This window comes from Tachypleus tridentatus, chromosome 8, assembly GCF_004210375.1.
Source record: "Tachypleus tridentatus isolate NWPU-2018 chromosome 8, ASM421037v1, whole genome shotgun sequence".
NCBI classification, from domain to species: Eukaryota; Metazoa; Arthropoda; class Merostomata; order Xiphosura; family Limulidae; genus Tachypleus; species Tachypleus tridentatus.
Genome location: NC_134832.1, coordinates 90309410 through 90327028, shown reverse-complemented (window position 1 = coordinate 90327028; position 17619 = coordinate 90309410). Strand labels below are relative to the sequence as shown.

The following is a 17619-nucleotide window of genomic DNA, read 5'->3' as shown; positions in this document are numbered from 1 at the left end:
CATATTATTGATGAGAGAAGTTTTTGAAAGTCTGATAAAAGACACTTTGCTACATTCTTTAAGAAAGTTCAAAATTATATTGGATAGTCATCATGGTTTCAACAGGGAAGAGTTTTGTCTTAGTAATCTTTTGACATGTTTTGAAGAAGGTGCTGCTTATTTATGTGGGGGTACGGGTGTGGATTTGATGTATTTGAATATTGAAAAGTATTTGACAAGGTGCCACATAAAAGGCTTGTTAAAAGCATGTCCTGGTGATTTGGGCACTCAACTTACAATCAAGAGGTTAAATCCACATTGCTGAAGGTACTTGTTCTTTATGGTTGTTAACTGGGCCAGCCCCCCAGCTGTAGAATTTTTTGGCTTACAACATTACTGATTGATGTCCAACTAATTTGGATTAAAGTATGAAGAAAAAAGTTATCACTGAAGGTGTGGAAGATAGATTGGCTCATTGAATAGATAAAGAGACTAGATGGAAGAATGCAGAGGTTTTTTCACTGAAGAGGGATACCTTTTTATTTGCCGTATCTTATGACATATAAGATGTAATTTTTTTCAGGAAAAAAGCCTCTAAAAATCATCCTATGTCGAGTAAGTGAAGTAAAAGAAATATTTTCTCCTAAGCATTCTTTGCTAAAATACTGGTGTGTCTTACAAGCCTATGTGCCCTATATGCTGTAACATAAAGTACATTGGTGATATAAATGAAGGAAAGGTCAATAATTTATTTAAATTTGCTGATGATATTAAAATGTTGGGGTGTTGTTTACAGCAAGGGAGAACTCATTACTTTACTTACTGAGTTGGGTAAATAAATGACAGCTGGCTTTTAATTAAAGTGCATACAAGGAAAGACATGTGAAATAACAGAATTATGAGTATAATATTAATGGGAGTAACTTTAACAATGTTATAGGAAAGAAAAAAGATCTCGATGTTCTGGTTAATTAGTCTTAAACTAATGTAATGCAACCAGTTGTAGGGCAAAAATATAATTTCTTTAGATATGCTGAAAACAAGTCTAAGAGGTTACAATGTCATTAGTTATGCAGCATCTGTAAAAATGTTCAGTCTTGGGCTCCTGACCTCAGAAAAAGCACCAAATTGTTGGTGAAAATTTAGAACATGTTAATTACGGTGTAAAGGTTTTTAATATAAGAACAGATTAACATTTCTGAATTTTTTTCTCTTGAAAAAGTTAGAAAAATAAGATAGAGTTTATAAATGATAATGGAAAGGATAGTACTAATGCATCATATATGTTCATACTTAATGGTGAGAATGATAAGATTAATGTACAAAAACAAATTTTGGAAGGGTTGGAGTTATATTCAGCCAAGACAGCTTTACTTTCCTAACAGGTTGGTTGGCCTTTTGAATTGGTTGCCTTCACATGTTTAGATGCATTTAATACACAAGAGTGCAAGGGAAACCTTAAAAAGTATTTGAATATTAAGGGTTGACTTCGAGTAGTTTATTTTAGAGTTTAGTATAGTGGAAGAGATGGCCTAGATGGATTAATAGTTCCTTGTTGTCCTTAAATTATGTATATTTTTTGTCAACTTTTTACAGAGTCCTGTGTTAGTGATCAATTACAGTGGGCATTTCTGGTCTAGAAACCATGTTGCATGAGCATATTATTTTAATAAGTCTCCAACTGTTTGTTTTCCTGTAACTCCAACAAAAATGTCATTACACTGTACAACTAGAGAAGGCACTATAAATTACAGTCTTTATTTCTTAGGACTGCTAGGTTAGCTTGTTCTTGTCTCAGTATTTCTAACAACTGATTTTAAATTTACTTCTTGTAAATAATCTCATTTGTAGCTTACAGTTAATATAAATGACAGGGTAAAAGTAATTAAAGGTTCTTCTGAGGCATTAGTGACAATATATCAAGTTCTGATCACTGTTTGAAGGGACTGCTTGGGGTAATTATTAGTTTGAAAGGTTTTATTGGTAACATATTTCTTGTTTCATACTTTGGGCACTGCAGAGTTCCAGTACTCCCATTTATAAATTTCCTTTTTAATATAATGGCAGATTACTGGATCTGAAAAATATGGGTTAATTTCTAATGAACTTTATGGAAAGAGTTTGTCCCTGGCATTGTATTAGGATGTTTAAGAATGTAAATTTATTTCATTCTGGACAATAAATTAAATATGTTTTATTTTGGGGGTTACAAGTCCAAGAAAATTCTCAATGGTGTTGTCTTTCTATAGTTAGATGATGAAAGCATCATCAGTTTCCAGGGTTGTGGTTAGAGTTTTACTGATTATTTAGCAATTAATGCAAATTCAGACATAAATAGATCATCTTGAAACTTAATTTTTATATACACACATACAAAATCTAAGTTAAAGAACAATAACTAACAATGAAAAGCACAATCATTACTATCATTTATACAAGCAGAATCCACTTTACGGAAAACAAAACTGACAAATTATCTTTAAGATAACAAAATGTCGATTTAAGTTATGATACACTTTTCCTAAAATAATTATGAAATATTAAACTAGAAGTGTTTTACAACATGTATCAAACCTCACACAGTTTGAAGTTCCAACTCCAAACGATAATCTCAAAATGTAATATTATTATTTTCAATAACATCCACATAACTTTTAATAACTTCAAAACCTATTACGGCAAATTTTGTTGGTACATTTAAAAATATGAAGCTACAAGTATGCTATATTTCATTTTCAAGGTACATACCTCACATGATCCTATAAAATTGAAATTTGACACTTTGTAATAACATAGTCCAGGTAAAATCTTGATAAATAAAACGAAAGACACTTACGTAGTAGTTTTCCCTAGTAGGCTTGAATAAAATGCAAACATCATCATCAATTTTTACATGTAAACTATTTTAGTAACCTTATATTTGAAACCTACTACTGCAGCTATCAGCAACAAGTAGATTGATCAATTTAAGTAAATTATAATATACATTTGTTAATTATACTATCAGGTCACAGACAGTAAAACTTTAAATGGTCCATAATGTTTCATAAAAGTGTACTTTTTTTTTTTTACAATTACATACTTTGCCTAAAAATGAAAGTTTGTATGTATACAGCAGTGAAATTTTCCATAATTACAAAAAATACATTAAAAGTAAAAGATGTCAGAATATACTGGTTTCACATATCTTTCTCAAACTCTAAATATGTGGGTAGAATTACTATTTAGATACAACTGTTACAGCTTGTTGAAATAAAAAGCTCAAACTTTGGTAAAGGAAGATAATAGTTTGCATCAAGTTTTCCTTTAAAGTAGAAAAAAATAGTAAAAAAAAGTTTAAAAGTTTTAATGCCCTTTACTATATTTTCTAGTCTTTAATATCATATTTTCAGAGATAAAAACAATTAAAAACAGTCAATCTTAAATGACTCTCAATCTGCTATTAATACAAAAAAGGATACGTAAATAATAATAATAATGTTTTTGTGTAGATTATTAATCCCACCTAATATAGATTACTAGTTTAGGCTCAAACAGTGGTGACATGCTCAGCATAACTATATGGTTGAGGGTGATTTTATAACCATTTAATGCTGTAAGGGTTAGATTTATGGTTGAAATGATATCTGATGTTGAGGTTTTTTGTTTGTTTTTTTTATAGAAAATTGCATAAACAGAACAAGATTGTTAAATTATACAGAGCTAAAAACAACACTTTGAAACAGACATCACTAATCTCCCTGGATAAACTCACCTAACAGAACCTTTAAGTCAGTAATACAAGGCTTCATCCACAAAGTAAAGAATGAAATTAGAAAATAAAATATGATTGTAGTTGCATGTTGTGATTAGTGACATATTGTATGATAATTCTTATTGTTAAATAAAAAATTATATACAATAAAAATATGAAAGAATAATTTCACTTTTCAGTTTTATTGTCCTGAATTTTGTAGCTCAAATAAACATCTGTTGTGATTGTTTATTTAAAAAAAAATGTTCGAGTCAGATCAACAGTATTCATTAACAAAGTTTGTTCATTATTAAAAAATGTCCAACCCAATAGTAAAAATACATTTAGAAAAAGTAAAAAGGATATACATACTTCTATATGTAAGTATGTAGGTGTGTAGAAACCAGAGGGTTTACCATAACATTAAATACTTATCAAAAATTGCATGTACAATTTATGTGAAACTTTATCAATGATGCCCTTTACGTAGTTTTCTTTACATTTAGATTTTGTTTGTATGTGGTAAATGAGAACTCTGCATGATAATAAAATAAATATATTTAACTCGATTATGGCATTATATCTTACATTTATGCAGGTGACTTGCAATACTATGAGAAAACCTATTTAAGATTGCACTTTTGAAGTAAAATTTATTTATGTTCTGCACTTTTCCTTTTATTTTAAACTTGGAGATATATCAGAGTTCAAAAGGATCAAATCTGTTTTAAAATATACATTACTGTTACACTACTGAGTGAAGGCTTCCAACAAATGTAGATGACCTAAAAATATATAAAGTTATGTATATATTCATAAACACTATTTCATAACTTCTTGCCTTTTGTTTCTTACTTCAAAAGTAAAACAAATAACTATAATACATTTATGTCACATTTACCACTATTATATCCGATCAGAATGGAGCCAAGGTTAACAATGTCTACATTTTTTGACCAGTAAACTCTAAGATGGGAAAGATAAGAGAAAATACCAAACTCCTGTTAGTACATCCAGTAGCCTCATCAAGACCACATTGTTGAGTGCAAAGATGAATAAAGAACAAAAAAAAAAGGGTGGCCAAGTAGGACCTAGATCTAAACATTGGAGAATAAAAACATTAGTATAGATTCAAAATGTTGGCAGTTCTCATGTATTTTCATTGTTTACTTATATAATTGTTTGTTTTTCAGAATTAGTAGAATTATTTCAAATGAATCTCACTACTTTACTGTAAAATATGGACTTTATCACTCACCTATATAGTACTTGTACACACAAAGAAGGCAGGTTGTGGTATTTTAATTGGTTTGTAAAACACATAAAACTTATATTTTAATAAAAGGGATATTTAAATTTTGTGTTTTTTAGTATTCTCAATATAATGTTTTTAGGTTTATTGTGACTGATTAAATTTTCAAGTTATTAAATTTGGTTGGTTGGTTGGTTTGGTGTTTTATGGCACAAAGCAACTTGGCTATCTGCACCATACATCCAGTAAAAAGTTAAAATTAAAGTAAAATTAGTAAAATTCATAAAAGGAAATGAAGGTAAAAACAAAACAAAGTTTAATTTTTAAATTAAAAACATAGTGTTAAATTCAATTTTTACATTGAGTTTACAATATTAAGAGAAAAACTGCAGCAATACAAGTTGTAAAGGACTTTCTGTAGCATAATTGAAATTTTCATAACTCTCCAGGAAGACCAACAGTTAAGTTCAAAAAACCACCGTTAGTCACCTGAAGTTGGCTTTTTCAGTCATGGTTTGAGTTATTTGACATTGTAGCCATTTTCTAATTTCACATCAAACTAGATGGACTGTGATTCTTAAAAAGGGAATCACATTAAAAAAAGGGTCTAATGTATAAATCATAAAACTTAAGTAGCAAAAAAAAGTTTAATGGCATTTAAAAAATTAAAAACATTTCCAAGGTGGACAGTGTCACCATCAGCAATAACACTGTCTAACGTTATGGATAAACCTTGAGACAGAACATGTTTAAAATGGTGCTGTCATTGAGTCATATTGACAGTAAGAGTAAAATGTGACTTATTGTGACCTGAGTGTTACACAGACAACACACTGGTGCATCAGTCCAGATAAAAGAAAGAGATGAGTTAAAAAACTGTGACTAATGCATAGTTTAGTTAGAACAACTTCCTCTTTCTGATACTCACAGTAGCAAGACAGCCAAAGTTCAATGGAAGGTTTTATTTAGAAAAATTTGTTTTCATGTTGCTCACTCCAAGTCGACTGCCAACCGGGACAGAGCCAAGCCTTGAATACAGGACCATAGTCCATGTATGGAACAGGCCAGAACAGGTATATTTAGCTGCAGTGTCAGTGAGCTTGTTATCATGAATACTAACGTAGAGTGGTATCCAGAAAAACTGAATGTTAAAGAGAAATGGGCCAGTCAGTTGTGAATATCAATGAGAAAAGAGTGTGAACTAACATGAAGCAATTTCAGGGTCAATAGAGAACTAAGCAAGTTAGTATAAATAGTGCAATTTGAGTGCTGCTTAGTTTCTATGTGATCCAGGGCAAGAGAAATGGTGTACAATTCAGCAGTGAACACAGAAGCTGTAGAGAGGATTATGCACACAATCACCGAACCATGGCAGATCCCACACAGTCACCTGTCCTATGTTTGGTTATTTGTTTATAAACAGTTTATTTGTCCTTCCATTTATACAAAAATTTATGTAGATATGTGTTAGTATGATATGTATAATATACTATACTTTCATTATCCTAATCTTGATACTTTTTAAGTTATGAGGAAAAAACTACTCATGACACAGGGGTACGAACACTTTCTGTCGTAACTGTATGAGCAATGATTACACCAGTTAGCAACACAAAAACTAATTAATGAATTAAAATTATGATTAGATTAATTGAAATTAAAGTTTCCAATTACTACTATTTTTAACTATTCCAACTAATCTAAATATTGCTTGCTAGTCTTGTCTTTGTTTTTGACAGATACTAAGGCTATCCCCCACATTAACTTCGAATTACTGACTGAAGAGAAAGCAAGTATATAGCAGCACCAGTGCCACCTGTTTCATATTTGCTTGTATGTACCATAGTTTGAGGAGCACTGTACTAATCAGTTAAGCAACTGATAGCTACAACTAATAACTCAGCTTTACATGTGATATTATAAACTTTGGGAATTTGGTTTATTATCAAATGGCCTCTAATATATGTGATAGCTATTGATAATTAATAACACTACTCAGTTCACACTAAGTGTGTAGAACAAACAGCAAGAAATAATGAAATAGTAATAATATATGACAACCACACAACAGTGACGCATACCAGTGACCTTTCTTTATTCTTACCTGATAGTTATAGTAAGGTTGATGTATTACTCCTCCTATAGCCTTTCCATTCACAGCTATCCCAACAAGCACAGTAACATGGTCCAGAAGCCCTAAAAACCATAAGCCATACTTAGAAAAATATTAGGAATCAAGTGTTTTCTTAAAAAAACTAAGGTAATAAAACATTATTAAGAACAGCTGACAAAAAACTGCCACCTGATCTGCGAAGGTTTTCACTCAAAGGTGATATTCATAGCAGTATCTGTTCTACATGCATCAGATTCACATAATTTAGAATTTAACCATCCTTTAGGTGTACCTCATATTCAATAATCAAATTGTGTTTTTGTTGTTGTTCTTTTCTATAGTGACAGTGTAGTCACCTTCACAAATTCAATGTGTCTAGCTTAAAAGAAGCCTTCAACTTTAAAGACAAAAACACCTACTGAATACCTTGTTAATAGTACACGTTCTTGTACCAGAGGTACAACAACAGATATATTGCATAAATCACTAGAACATTCTGCAGTCAAATAAAAAAATACTGTAATGCTAAAACCTACAACACCAGTAGTTTTATCAATTACAACCTAAATAAAGGCAGTTTTCTGCATGCCTACACTTTTCTCAACATCATCCTCTATTTCCTGAATTAATTGTAACTTGAAATGCTAAAATCTCTTGCCATAAAGATATGAAAACAAGCTCCTTAACCAAACCATGAGCATAATGTTACCATATCTTCAACTATTCAAATGTAAAGAAAGATAATGAGCTTCATAAATAATCATTTCATTATAAATTTTTCTAATAAACAGTTTACTGTTCATAAATCCAAAAGTGTTTTGTTAACACTGAATGAAACTATAACATCATCTTCATTTGTTTACCAATCAACTGAAACACAGTGACAAGCATAAAACCCAATGTGTTTTATTAACAATGAATGAAGCTATCATACCACTTTTGTTCCCAATCAACTGAAAAACAGTGTCAAGTAGATATTCTAATTTGTTTTGTTAACACTGAATGTAGCTAATACACTAGTTTTATTCATTTATTACCTAATATAATAAAATATTTGTTATCCAAACAAAGAAAAAATTTAATATGCTTACAACAAGTAAAATATTTAATAAGCAACTATATGTTAAGCCTACCAATACAGGTCAAAGGTCATATCATCACACTTGTTGACTCCCATTCAAAACTTTATTGAATCACTATTTCTTGAAGGTATGTAAATAAGTATGGTATCAAATTGTGAATACTCCAAACTTTGGTATTATACAGTAGTTAGTTTCTTAATTTAAAAGTAAATATTAAAAAAATAACCTAAATATCAATTTTTGTGTCATGTGGTATGTTTAATACAGCAGTGGTTCAAATTAGATGTTTGGGATGTCCAAATATAAATATATACTCTTCAAAAAAAGAAACGTAAAAGGCAAAATATGAGACAAATTGTTAACAAGTTTATTCCGGGTAGTTCTGTATGACATGTGTGAAACTTTGCACATTCACTGCTGAACATCCAAAGTCTGCAAAGGCGAAGTCCACGCTCACTCAACGTCAATAACAAGTATGCCCCCTGTGAGTCAATAACTGCTTGGCATCTCCTGCCCATGGAAGTGATGAAATGATGAATCACATCCTGTGGAATGGCTGTCCACTCAGCCTGCAAAGCTGCTGCAAGCTGAGGTAGAGTCTGTGGTTGAGGTTGTTGCTGTTGCAGATGTCGGTGCAACTCGTCCCAAAGATGTTCGATGGAGTTTAAATCTGGTGATCTGGGGGCCCAGGGAAGAACGTTGATGTTGAGGTGTCTCAAGAGGACAGTGGTGAGTCGGGCTGTGTGAAGACGGGCATTGTCATGTTGAAAAACGTCGTTGACATTCACCATGATGGGTTGTACATGGGGCCTAAAAATCTCGTCGACATATCGTTGAGCAGTAAGATTCCCTCGATTTGTGCAAAAGGTCTGTTCTGGCATTGTAGGCGATGGCAGCCCACATCATGATGCTGCCACCACCAAATCTGTCAACATCCTGCACACAGTTTGCTCCAAAACGTTCACCTCGGCGACAGTAAACACGGGTCCTTCCATCCTGTCTACAAAGCATGAAACATGATTCATTGCTGAACCAAACATGCCTCCATTGTTGATGAAGCCATACCCGATGTGTCCGAGTCCACTGTAGCCGTGCTTGACGATGTTGCTGGGTGAGGATGACGCCTCTGACTGGACGTCGAGGTCGGGTTCCTGCATCTCGTAGACGGTTGCGTACGGTCTGATCAGAAATCCTACGCAGCCCTGGTATGGTTGAGGCAGTAGGTGTTGCAGTGGTGGTCCTATCCCGAAGGTGACGTAACTGGATGTTGCGATCTTGTGCAGGCGTGGTCACACGAGGTCTGCCAGATCGTGGACGGTCAGGAGTTGATCCATGTTGTTGGTGATGATTCCATAGCCTTGTGATGGTGCTTGGGTGGACATTCACAGCTCTGGCAACATCTGATCGAGATTCGCCTGCTTCCAAGCGACCAATGACATTGTTGCGTTGTGCTTCAGTCAATCTTGGCATAACTGTATTGCGTGTCGGTGGCTTAACACTGAGCTATGGAAACCGAGAACCCATCACTTTTATAGGGATTTTGCACATGTTACATTTGCTGAACATGCAGATCTCTCAAACGAATTTATTGGACACACATGCATTTTGGCGAAAAATCCGATGTTTTCCTCCGTTTTCAAAGTGCACAACTTTTATTGTCATTTTGGTCTGACAATCAGTGCCTTAACACATGTAACATCACATACTCTGAGCATGTAACATTATTACATATATTTCTCTTTAAAATAACAAAAATATCCCTTTTGCATTTCTTGTTTTGAAGAGTATAGTTTATTACAAATTAGATACCAATACTTACAATTTATAATGTAAAATTAGAACCTCATATCTTTTCTCATTTCTAAGATATCAATATATTTATTGAATCAACCTCTTCAATTTCTGAAAATACCTGTTTACATACACCTACTTCACCTGGTGATGTATCTATAACCAATCAAAAGCTAAAAATGTCCTCTAGTGGTATACTGAGCTTCTGCAATGTATTTGTGCAGCGAACTTTCTTTTCATGCTATCTTCCAAGTGATAAAGTAACACATTAGTGAGTTTAAAATTTCATATTTTTTAGACTCGGATACAGCTTAATTACTAAGCTTTATAAATTATAGTGGAATTCTATGGTATTAATATAGTAACTTACGATTTTTGGTTATTTCAAAATGTCTATATGAAACCCAAACAAAAATATTTTGTTTCAAAACCTCAATGTATGAAGTTTGATAAGGCTTAGCAGCTTATGACAAGCAGCAAATGTGTAAAAGTTACAAAGTTCATAACAAAAAAATTGTTTGTCATATCTCTGTGTTTATTGTTCTATGCTTTAAGAAAATTCAGTTTTAAGAATTTATTTGTGAATAGTAATAATGTATATACAGATGTAATGTATTATAACTGAAATTTGACTATTTTTACAAAATAGGAGACCATTAAAACACAGCTAAAACACAAGTCACTTTGTAAAGGATATTTTATATTCTTGGATACTGTAACATGAGTGCACGTGCATCATTTCACTGCAACTTCTGTAACATTAGCCAGGCATGGTTGAAAGGTCTATATAATAAATATATATGTACATATAATATTATGAGAATTAAGCTATTTAGACTAATTTATGTTTCCATGTTGCAAGTTGTTGTCATTCTAAAACAAAAATAAACATAATTTATAATTATTTCCTAATTTTTTTATTGTGGTTACAAGGTCAGCCAAATCAACCCAATCCATACAGATACAGTAGTGAAAATAACAGACAAAAATGGTAAAGTTTTTCCTTAAAAAAAAATTGATAATTATCAAGAGATTAGCAAAATTTTGCATTTGAAACTTAAAATTTTTCTTATGCATACAGTTATTTTTAATCTTAAATAAAATTACATTGCATGTTGGATAGTCAACATTCAAAAAGGCACAAGAAAAACATTACTTAAGAAATCTTGAAACTTTATAAAAAAAAGATTTTCTGTACAAAAGCCTCGTAATGTTTACACATAATATGCAAATTTCATGAAGATATTATTACTAATTTAAAACTTATAGTACGAAAACTATAACAAATGCAAAATGCCCATAAAGTACAGCCTGGAATAAGACTATAGATGCATTGTAACTCTCACACATATTATACTTTAATTTGTACCTTCATTGTTTACTGTTCTAGTCACTAAATTTTCTATGGTTAATAAGCTGAACATAAATTTTATGTGGTATTTAACCAGATATGATCAGCTATGTGTATCTTGTGGGCATGGATAAGCATACAGTAGACTGTAATGTTATTTACGTAAAGGTCTATTACAGGGCACTAGCCATCTGTCAGAAAACACAGTTTTAAGTTGATCATCAAGGAAGTTTTTAGTTATCTCATACGATTGTTAAAATCAATCGTTAAAGTCACTGAGTTAGTCTCTACCCTTTTCCCTATCGATTATGCCTAAGAACTGAAAGGGGAAGATATCAGTAGTTCTAGTCATCAAACTCTGGATAAAACACGAATGATAAAAATTGGTCTACTAATTGGAACACCTATCAAATACTTGTATGTCTCACGATTCCCTTAATTTCAACTGAAAAACATTAAGAACAGTTTCTACATTTTCCAAACTATTTTCATGAATTTCAAAACTGTTTAACAGTTTTTCTTAGTTTTTCTAGCATAACATAACTGAAGTTATACAAATGTAAATGTCAGAAATATAATGTGAATTGTTTGAGAGATTTATAGATAGACTGGTTGCATGCATCATGCAATCTTCCAATGGTACACACTGTTGTAACTTAAGCTAAGTAATTCCAAGATATATTTTCTGTAATTACTTTCTATAAATTTACTAAAGAGTAATTCTGATCAATTAACTAGCTTTTCTGTAATAAAACAAAAACGTCATAAACACTACTTTAATATCAATTATAACCACAAATCCTATTGTGTTTGTGAGAAATTGTGCACAGAATAATTTAATTAGTACAGTACTGACCTTGAGTATATTCAGAAGTACCATCCAGAGGATCTACCCAGACAACAACCTAAAAGAAAAAAAGCATCAGTATTTTTGGTGAATCCTTTCAAGCATATTAATAAAAAGAGAATTGAGTGAGTAGTGATATTTTGATTAGCAGTTTTATTTTTGTGATTTACCTACTTTACTGTTATCTCTGGTACAGGACGTTTTCATGTCAATCATAACAAAAAAATTCAATGTACTCTCTCTGTCCCTTTATATAAGTTGATAGGAGATATTCTAGACAGGGCTTTATGTTAACCTTTGAAGTCACCTGTAGAATAGTGACTATAATACCTTACTATCCCAAGGCTTGTTACTTTTTTAAAATAATAAAACAACACAAACAAAACACAAAGATCTGTTCCTTTTCAAAATTTAATTAGCAAATACTGTGAAACCCAAGACTTTTATTCTTTCCACTGGAATCATTAAAAGTTACAAATTTCCAATTGCTAAATAAATCAATATACAACCATTATTATAAGTTTCAATTCTTTGATACAAGTTAGAAGTTATTAAGCATTATAATTAAAAGCCACCTTGCAATTTAAAAGTTCTTAAAAAGTTAAGTGCAATTGTAGTTTACATATCTAAAAATAAAAAACATATAGAAACAAAGATCTTGTTACATCTCAACTTGATCATAAATATTCTAAAACAAGTTATTTGCACCTGTAGAGTCAATGTATATAGTACAGTTAGTGTACTGCTTAGCTTCTTCATGATCCAAAACAAGAGAAATGGCATACAACTCAACATTGAATATAAAAACCATACAGGGAATCCTATGAACAACCAATGAACCACTACAAACCATGTCAAAGGTTGTAAAGTCACCTGATTTTGAACCAGACATTAATTTGAGAACGGTTTAAAATATGTTTGGCAAAGAGAAGATGATACTTACAATTAGGCGTATCCACCTTCCTCACATGATTCACAGAAAGGTCATAGATGGGAATAATAATAAGTCATGAAAGAACAGTCTGGTCATTGGATTGAGCAATACCATCAAATTCTGCCAAGAAAAAAAGGTCAAACAGAGGAATAGCTGACCATTAATTCCAAAAGAGCAAAGTCCACCAAGTAAAGAAAACATAACCACAGGTGAAATACTGTGGTAAGAATCAATGCTTGGTAGCATAAACCAAGGAAAGTTGCAAATGTCTGAAATGAAGGATAACTCAGTATAGAAACTCTGAATGAGTGAAATGCAGAAAGTCCCTCTATAAAGTTGAAGCCCTAGATGGTGAACTGAGTCCAACACCCCCACAGGAGAATGCCCAGCAGAACCATAAACCTATAGTCCAGTTAGACCTTACAAGGGCACAACAGATCTTGAGCATGAAACATCTATTTGACACCAAACATATGAAAGAGAGGATGCAGGATGTTCAGTGCCCCTGTACACTTTATACAAAGCTACTTAATATGAAAAATGTAGACTTCTAGTCAAAGATAAGCCTCAAGAACCTTGTCTCAAAAACCAAGGGAAATAACATTACCACCAAGATGGAGCTCAGGATCAGGGTGTAAACCCTGCTCATGGCAAAAATGGACAGAAATGTTTTTTAAAGAAGAGAAAGTGAAACTATTTCCTGTGTTCCACCTCAAAAAGTGAGTGATAAAAGTCTGAAGCTGCTGCTCATTAAACCTCATGTTCAATGATTGACAAGAAATGTGCAAGTCATTGACATTGAGGCTGTATGCAACAGAAGGAAGAAATTATTTGGTGATAGCATTGATTTTGATGCTAAAAAGGGTTACACTCAAGACAAGAAAGAACAGGCCAGAGTTGAACCCACATGGACTTGGAATTATCTGTCGAGTAAAATGGTATAAATGAAAATGGGCAAAATGACAAACCTCCATGTAGTGTCACAAGCCTTCTCAAGACCAAAGACAGAAACTAGCTGCTTTCTCTTGAGGAAGACTTTCATAATGAATCACATAGGTGGGCTAGAGGAGGTTGTTTGATTCAATGAATCAAACAAGATACACATTAACTATCCTCTTCAAAAACTTATAGAAACAGCTAATCAAAGCAATTAGACAATAATTAGAAGGAACCTTTGGATCCTCCCAGGCTTTGAAAGTGGGTATAACAATTGCCTTGCACCAAGCATCAAGAAACACATTCTTCTGCCAAATCCAGTTAAAAACACCCAGGAGAAGAGCAAAACAAGCAGGAGAGAGATGATGTAGCATCTCATAGAAAACATCATCACATCCAACTGATGTAATGCCAGTGCAAATTGATGGCTATAATAATAGAGATGATCTTCCTAATAGAAAAGAGGCAATCTCTCAGCATGAGACTTGATGACCAAGAAGGCAAAAGAAGAGATGGCAGTGCTAGAATGGAGGGAAAAGCACACCCCAAGAGTGTAGTTGATGTTATATACATCACCAACTTCCTGACTATTGGAGAATAAGATGGAAAGGGAATGGGAAGCATACTTCCCTTTAGACATTCCAAATCTTGTCCCATCCAATTTTAGAACTGGTGGTGAACTTAATCCAAGCTTCCTTCTGGGTTCGATATCTGACCGTCGAACTGGAAAGCAACCATGGAATACACAGATATCATGGGAAATATATTGAGGTTTGAGGCATACAATTAACAGCTGCTTCAATAGTACAATCAGTTACTACATTCCTGCACTCTTTAGTAAATAGAAGACTAACAACAGTAGGATCAAGTTCTGAGACAGTGATAAAGAAAAGCCAATCAACTTGCTCCAACTTCCACAGTCACACACAGGTAAGGTGGCATCAAAAGATGACAAAATGATAACACCTTAGAGTAAAAAGGCTAACTGGGTGAATGAACCAGTATTGAAGACAGAAAAGTTGTAATCTTAGAGCATATGCTCCATAGAACTCTTCCCATCAATATCAGCACCACCCTAAAGGGGACTGTGTCAATTAAGGCCCCCCAAGATGAAGGAGGAAGAGGCAGCTGATTAGTAAGGTCACCAAAGTCTAATTTATGATAAGTATTGAGAAGCATAGGCAAAGTGGATACTTCTTAATCAACAAGCAGTTCCACACCTTTAACAACTCAATCATTATACAACCTGTCATTCCTATACAAGACAAACTGCTGAAACTGAAGAAATGTTTCGAGCAAGGAATGACACACAGGATTGTAAGATTTCATCACTGCCAAATGCCCTAATGTCAACCAAATTAGAATGAAATTTTGACAGTTCCATTGTATCAAAATGGCCATTTTTATTTTGGTGGTGAGCAACAGGGCAGAGAACACTTCTGTTTGTCTTTAATAGAAAGATGTTTCAACCCCTATAGAACCTGTCCTCAGACAATTGGGCAGATCTCTGTTGAAAGAAGGAAAATCAAATGACTGAGGGTGCACAACCAATCAACGATTTTTCAGCTCAGAGCCAAAAAAGATGGACCCGAGCAATTACTGGAAACTATAATGGAGACAGTGACACGAGTAGGCACAGGTTAACCTGAAGATGACCTAAGAAAGCTGAAACATTTTTCTGTATTTTATGTAACTAAAGTTTTATTATACATATCAGCTGTTCTGAGAATACATTTTTACTTCAAGTGGGTTTCCATCATCATTAATCAGGCAGAGTTTTATCAACTCTTGGACTCACAGAAGAAAAAATATTTTACATGGTGTGAAAAAGACTGATAGAGACATGAAAAGATTTGTTTGCACTCCCACTGTGGTAGTGAAATAAATTGCAGCAGAATATATCCAAGATTGAAAAGGCTGAGAACAACTTCCAAGCCTTTAAGTAAGAAATGTTGTTTTACAGTCCTTAAGTTCTGTACCTCTTTTTTTTCCTCCAACCACTTAGAGCAAGACTAAAAGTAAGTCTTTTCAATCTTGGATATATTCTGCTGCAATTTATTTCACTTAGCCTTACTTTTTTATACTAATAGTAATAATGCACTAAATATTTATTTATTTAAATAATGCACCAAAGAATATAGAATAATAACATGGAAAAAAAAACAATTTCTATCATCTAACACAATTTCTCTAGCTTTCTAACTATGTAACAAAAGCCGTTACAAATTCATCCATGCTAGTCATTACCTTTCCCATTAGGAACAAAGCTTGTATTAACACAGGAATTCAAAATTCTCCATTATAAAACATCATTTGATAAATGAAAACTGTATCCTTCTATTGGCTATAAATAATATAGAATTAAACATAAAAAAAAGCTATTAAAAAATCCTGAAAGAGAGGATTTGACAAGTGGGTGTGGCAAGAGGGGTCTGATTTTGCATTTGATAGCTCTGTAACCAAACAAAATTGAAGGCTACAAAAATTATGGTTTGTCTAAGCAGTGATATTTTATAATTAATGACTTATGTTTAATTTTGTGTTTATTGGAGGCATGGCAGATAAAATAGAGAAGAGGGCATGCCAAGAGAAAATGTGATACACTCAGGGAAATTCAAGATTTTTTAAAATATTGCCTTATAAATTTAACTTGCACACTATTAACTCACGGTTATTAGCTAAGAGTTTACACTATATTTATTGGTATAAGATAAACAAAAAGTAGATTAATAACAGTTTGAATGTAAGCCATTAAACCCACTTGACACGCACAGTAAAGGATAGCCAGGGTTAAAGTACCACCAATATAAACAGACCCATAAATGAAACCCCTCAATCACCACGATCCTCTCCTCCCTTTTATGGATGTCACACATGAGCAGATGTTCTGATGAGGTACTTCTTTTACAGAAAGAAGGGTCAAGAGAGTTTTAAAATAAGATGGAGTCCTCAACAGCTATAGCACTTGAAATTTTTAAGGTGGGATTAGAGTATGTTAATCTATGAAACTTTTTTCCTTTTTATTAGCCACATTAATGTGTAACAGCAATACAGCAATGTGTATATCAGATTTCCTTTTATTTCTCATCAGGATCTCTATTAATCTCTCCTCAAATTAATATTCTTTTGGGCAGAATTAGAGTAAAGTAATTTACAAGATCTTGTCAAATACATCAGTTGAAAGAGTATGGCCTTCTGAGTTCAAAAGTGTAATTAAATCTCAAATTAGTCAAGACATGACAAATCTTTGAACTAATTGTTTGTACTTGAAAAACTCAAAGACATTCTATGAGCTGCTACACTGCAACCAAAAATTTCAGGTCAATTAATTTGACTTCTATTGTAAAAAACTGATGGTGGCATCTACTCTCCTCAGTCTTGTTTGAAAACATTTTATGTTAACATTCAGAGAAATTAGAAATTTATTGCTGTGACTTAGTAAATGCTAGAGAATTAGTTTCATGACAAAAGCAAATGGTGGTAATAAATTAACCTGACTGGCTGCCACAAGTAAAATCCATTAAGACCTGTTTAAACAACCTTTGTTATTCATTACTCATTTAAATACACATCAGGATAATAAGTTATCAAATTACGTAAT

At 32.7% G+C, this 17619-nt stretch overlaps 1 protein-coding gene across 5 annotated transcripts in view; it reads right to left on the bottom strand.

The window, feature by feature from the left end:
- LOC143222913 (3'(2'),5'-bisphosphate nucleotidase 1) overlaps positions 1-17619 on the bottom strand; it is a 38311-nt gene that overhangs the window by 10536 nt on the left and 10156 nt on the right. For 3 of the 5 annotated variants that reach the window (XM_076450083.1, XM_076450084.1, XM_076450085.1), the window contains 3 exons: positions 12158-12206; positions 7069-7160; positions 2816-2836 (listed from right to left, as the gene is read on the bottom strand). In XM_076450083.1, coding sequence (XP_076306198.1) covers positions 2816-2836; positions 7069-7160; positions 12158-12206 — 162 coding nt within the window. The remainder of the gene's footprint in view (positions 1-2815; positions 2837-7068; positions 7161-12157; positions 12207-17619) is intronic. The other 2 variants (XM_076450087.1, XM_076450086.1) reach the window with 1 other exon arrangement.